The 6000-nt window shown below is 37.5% G+C and overlaps 1 protein-coding gene across 1 annotated transcript; it reads right to left on the minus strand.

Annotated features, from left to right (window-relative positions):
- Positions 1-1883: 1883 nt before the first annotated feature.
- On the minus strand, positions 1884-5200 carry LOC114306257 (putative calcium-transporting ATPase 13, plasma membrane-type). Its single transcript, XM_082877560.1, has one exon. It carries the CDS (start codon positions 5089-5091, stop codon positions 1993-1995), a length of 3099 nt encoding a protein of 1032 aa, XP_082733686.1. The 5' UTR covers positions 5092-5200; the 3' UTR covers positions 1884-1992.
- Positions 5201-6000: the final 800 nt, after the last annotated feature.

Below are 6000 nucleotides of genomic sequence, written 5' to 3' on the forward strand. Positions count from 1 at the left end.
AAACTTATAATTAATGACATTTTTTATGACAAAATTTTTAAATTCTCGCTGAAATTAGCAATTAGTTATGTTTTTTGATAGTGTTTGACGAAAAATGTCATTAATTATCATACGACCTATTGAACAATAAGGCCACCTATTAGAACCTACAAATGAGCCCCTTTTTTTTCGCTTTCCTTCCTAAATGCAAGTTCCAGCTTTTCTTGTCCAACTAATATGGTGAAGAATTCTTTTCCTTTTTTATTTTTATTTTTATTTTTGGCTTAATTGATGCACTCTGAATTTGCAAATACTAGTTCTAAACATCTATTTGATTGCATTTAAAAACACTTTAAAGTTTGCCTGGGCTTGAACCTAGCCCATTAGGCCGTCATTTTGAAGTCCGGCCCGATCCATCGGTCCGCTTAAGGTCCACTCAAGATCCGGCCCAAGGTTCAGTATCGTTTTTTAATGGAAAATAATAAAATTTTGATAGAAAAGGTAAAAAAAAAAAAAATTGTTCAGGCTTGCCCAAGCCCGAGCCCAGACCCAGGCCCACTGGTCTGGCCCACCCAAAGCCTGAATACTCCCTAGTTTTGGGCCTAATTTTTAACCCATGGGTTGGCTCGACCCGACCCAAATTTTGACGGGAGCTAGTGAGGCCCACCATGGGCCGGCCCAAGCCTAGGTGGGTCGGGTCGGGCCAGATCAAATTTACCCCCTAATTCTGGTATAACATCAAAATTACCAAATTCAATGATCTATTAATGCTAATGTAAGTTTCGGTGACATTTCCAGACATGTATTGCAACAATTGGCCTCCTTGAAATTCTTGTGCTGCCGGGAACTCCTCAATAAGTATCAGAATCTTCAACTAAATTTGTCAGAAATGATGAATGGATTTCTTTCACCAGATCATAGTGAAATTTTTAGATCAAATGGTGTGCAATATAGTCTGTAAGTTCTCTCTTTCTTTAATGCCTCTTCAAATTCTACTTGTTTTCCCTTCCTGATAAAAAAGACAAAAATGTTTGAGAGATCTAAACCAAGAGCTCTAAAGGAGCTCTAATTAACGGAGTCCACCATTGATGTGATATTTTGGCCTTCTTTTTTTTTTTGGAAAATGAGTGAGAGCACTAATTAGTGCTATCACTAATGATGTGGTAGTGGGTCCCACCAGGAATGATTTGATGTTTTGGCCTTGGTGTTGTATTTTTTTTCTTTTTTTATTGAGTGCCATGTCATTAGTGGTTTTTTAGAGCTCCAAAATTAGTGATCTCTATCATTGTTGATCTCTCCTTATTTGAGTGAATACTAAAAGGGTGACCCAGCATTGTGGTTTTATTAATTGTTGATACTGTATGTTCATACTGTTTGTTCTGTTTGTTCATTCTGTATGTTCATACTGTTGACCCAGCATTTTATCATTCTGTTTGTTCATGCTGTATAACTAAAACCGTTCCGTAAACTACTTTGTAGGAAATTTACTAAGGAAAAAAAAATAAAAATAAAAATACAGCTTTTACAATTCCTTATGCAAAAAACCATTACTTACAATACAGTATGAACAAACAGAATGATAAAATTAGTTATACCTATGACATATCTTCGGCTACAACCTTCAATTACAAGAAAAGAAAAGAAAAAAAAAGAAAAAAGAAAAAGATTATTGAATCTGATTTTCTGCTAAGAACCAATTATTTATTACATTGTTTTTAGAGGTCTAATCCCCAAAACAGTATGCCATTTAGGAGTACAAACAGTTTTCAAACTGATTTTAGCACCAGATTGCTTCAAATCAGCTCTGGTTCATAAATATCATCTGATCAAATCTTCTGTATCCTTAAGCACCTCAACACATAGGATGAATAAAGAACAATAATTTGAAAGATTACCTTCTGGTATGTCTAAGAAAAAAGTACAAGTTTTATTATTTCCTTGCATATTAAACCAACACTTACAATACAGTAATTGAATATACATAATGATAACTGTAGAAACACCAATGACATATCAAATATTCATATTTACAAGTTTTTTTGTATAGCTCCATTTGAGGTAGCTGAAAAATGGTTTCTCTGGAACAGGTATGCACTTCACAAGCCAACCAATCAGCCAAGATACTGCAGCAAATCCAATACATACTGCCCATTGCCTCCAATTCAACCTCTCTGTGCTCGCAAATTTCTTCAAGAATTCCACCATAACCACTTGAAGAACAATGGTTATCCCAATGATTGCCAAAAACAACTTGCTTCTGTGTATTCCCTTGAAAACATTCTTCTTCTCGAGCTTCCTTGCATTGAATTCATTGAAAACTTGGCAAAGCACGAAAGTATTGAAGATCAGTGTGTCGTTGACATTTGTATTCACCCCAAAGATTGATTTGCCTCTGAATTGTAAGGTCAATAGCACAGCTACCTGGTAGAATGCTTGAGCTAGCAAGTTCCTCCACATAATGTTGGTGATGAGTGGCTTAGTCCGACCTACAGGTGGTTTTTCCATGAGCTCCTTGGAGGGCTTCTCTGTGGCTAGAGCTAATGCACCCAACGTGTCCATGATCAAGTTTACCCACAATAACTGGACCGCTGTAAGTGGGACTTGACCAGATGAAACTGCTGCAACAAAGTTGATGACAAGGGCAGCAACGTTCACAGTGAGCTGGAATTGGATGAATTTTTGGATGTTGTTGTAAACACATCTTCCCCACTTCAAGACCGTGACTACAGAACCAAAGTTATCGTCCAAAATGACAATGTCTGAGCTCTCTTTAGCCACCTCAGTCCCTTGAATTCCCATAGAAAGACCAATATCAGCTTCCCTCAATGCTGGTGCATCATTTGTGCCATCACCAGTAACTGCCACAACATGGCCTTTCTGTTTCAGGCATTGCACCATAAGAAGTTTATCGAATGGGGAAGATCTTGCCATCACACAGATTTTATCAACTTTCTCCAATCGCTCCTCTGGCGTGTAATTGCGAAATTCCTCACCTTCTACCACTGCTCCACTATTTATGTATTGATCAGGCTCAAGTATCCCGCATTCAGTGGCTATAGCTCTAGCAGTGAAAACATTGTCGCCAGTGATCATTTTGATGTTCACTCCAGCATATTGACAAGCTTCCACAGCTTTCTTCACTTCAGGTCGACACGGATCCTTTATACCTACCAATCCCAAAAGGGTCAAGTTGTTGTCCTTCAAAATTTTGTTCACTTTTTCACCTTCATTCTCTTCTTCTTGAACTTGTTTATGAGCAAAAGCGATGCATCGAAGGCTGCTTGCCGCCATACCTTGAATCATTTGATCAAATTTCATCCTTTCAACATCATCCAAGACCTTAATTTTCCCAAAGAAATCATAGTAATGGGAACACATTGCAAGTACCATCTCTGCAGCCCCTTTCCAATGGACGTTGATCGTATTGCCATCCTTCTTCCTTATTGAAACGCCACTTCTTTTCTTTGTTGAATTGAAGGCTTCAACATGGAGAATTGTACAACTCTGCTTCAGTTTCTCCATATCCATGTTTAGCTCCAAGACAGCCCAAGAAAGAATTGCCTTTTCGGTGGGGCTGCCAGAGAACTCAAACTCAGATCCTGAAGTGGACTTGTAAACAGAACCTGTGGTATTGAAACTGACACCTTGGTGGAGAAATTCAAGAACATTGTCTGAAATTGAAGTTGAACCTCTTTCCTCCATAGATTCTTGGCCGAGCCAGAACTTTGTCACCTTCATCTGGTTGAGTGTGAGGGTCCCGGTTTTGTCAGTACATATGACGGTGGCAGAACCCATTGTTTCACAAGCAGAGAGCTTTCGTACCATTGCCTGATCAGCCATCATTCTCTTCATCGAATAAGCCAAAGTAACTGTGACAGCCAATGGCAAGCCTTCAGGAATCGCAACAACAACAATAGTTACTGCAGCAGCTACAATCCCCACACAAGAATTGATGATAGCATCAACTTTTGTCTTGCTTCCGTTGAACTCAGTATTTCCATTCGTATCTTTTGTATTCCCTGTGAAGTAGCGAACCAACAACACTACAAGAACTAGGAAAGCAACAACCAAACCAACCTTACCTATGGCCGAGGTTAGCTTGTTGAGACGGACTTGTAAAGGCGTCTGCTCACTGGTGTCGCTGCTGATTGTGCTCATCATCTCACCCCATGTTGTGTTCATGCCAACCGATGTGACAAGCATTCGGCCAAACCCATCAGCCACCTTGGTACCGGAAAAGAAGAATGGATTTTGAGTGAAATTTACCCCTACATTTTCACTTTCGCCTGTCATGCTTGATTCATCAACTTGTAGCGAGTGACCATCTATGAACAACCCATCAGCTGGAACCTGGTCTCCAATCTTCAAGCAAACAACATCTCCAACAACAATTTCAAAAATCGAAACTTGTTGCCGCCTGCCATTTCTCACAACATCAATTAGGATATTGTTGCTAACTTTAGATAAGTTGAGAAATTGCCTATTCTGCTTGAAATTACTTCCTGCTGAGACTGCTATGACAAGAAAGACAGCAACCAATATGCTTCCTCCATCATACCACCCTTCTTTCAGCCCATTTTCTTTTATGCCAAATCCAAGTGACAGTGCTGCACATACTAAAAGGATTATAAGAGTAGTATCTTTCAAAGCCTCCCACACGAAACGATAGAAACCTTTCGTGGGAGGGCTTTGATATGTGTTGGTGCCAAAAGCTTCGTGCCTGCTTGAAATATCTTCTTCGTCGTCTCCATTTATTCCATGCTCCAAATTGGTTTTGAGGGAAGAAGCTAAACCTTCAACTCCATCATATTTTTCAACAAGCTGGGTTAGATTTTTCTTGTTGACAAGTTGGGTGAGGCTTGACTTATCAATGTTGCTGAAACAGGGGTGTGGAGGTTCAAAAACATCGATGACAACGACTGGGTTAGAAGGAAGAATAGGGGATACCTTTTTCTTTTTGTTGGCTTCCAAGCAAGCAGAGAAGGCCCTGGAACAATAGATAGTAGCAAAAGCCATATGCCATCTCTGTTTGTTTTTGTTGCTAAGGCAAGTGGTTTGTAAATTGAGTACAGAGTCTAAACCAGTCAATCTAGATTGAAATATTGAAAGCATGCTTTGATAACACAAAAAATGGAGATTTTTGTATCGAAAGAAAAATAATACTATAATTAATAATGGTGTATGTAGGCAATTGTCATTCCCTTGGAGCCTATATTTATACGCGTTGCATACCGCTTTGGTAGTTAGTTCTTGGGTAGTTCACTTAAACAAATACTCGGTGGTGCGCAATGTCGATTGGTGTTAAAAGTCCATAGTGTGAATAATACTAGGTGCAAATAAATTGTAGGGTAAATTACACTTACCTCCCATGAGGTTTGAAAAAAAATCACGGTTAGCCCTAAAAGTTTTACATAATTATATTAATTTTTCTTTTAGTAAAGTTAAAATGGTTAAAACTAATACAAATAGTGATAGAAATTGAAAGATAAATGCTAGAGACCCACACTTTTAGACTTACAAATTCATCTACAATGATGTGGCAAGAGAATTTGATTTTATATCATTGGGTGTGTAACAAATCGAAAATTAACATCTATATACCACATCATTATAGGTCAAATTGTGATAGATTTTTGTGGGCTTCAAACATTTTCTAAACTGAAATAAATAAAAATAAATATATATTTTAGCGTAAAAAGATGATAATATTATTCTTTCATCTCTATGTCTCACGAATTACGATAATTTTTTTTAAGTATTACGTAAATTAAAATCTCAAAAGAATCTAGTGTAATTATATAAAAAATATGCGGCTAATTATATTTTTTTCCAAATCTTAAGGAAGACAAGTGTGATTTATCTTAACATATATTATGTGGCAGAAATATTCTATATTGAAAATAAATCTAAAACGCACCATTCTGTATATATTTTATTTCTAATTCCGTACATCTAGCCCTTACCCAAGGGAAATAAATGTAGAGTATCATCATAGAAGAATTAAATACAAATTACATATTA

This window comes from Camellia sinensis, chromosome 7 (assembly GCF_055761805.1).
Source record: "Camellia sinensis isolate YWXY chromosome 7, ASM5576180v1, whole genome shotgun sequence".
NCBI lineage: Eukaryota > Viridiplantae > Streptophyta > Magnoliopsida > Ericales > Theaceae > Camellia > Camellia sinensis.

Bases quoted from the DNA above. Each gene is read 5' to 3' on its own strand.
- LOC114306257 (XM_082877560.1), bottom strand. From the start codon at position 5,091: ATGCTTTCAATATTTCAATCTAGATTGACTGGTTTAGACTCTGTACTC.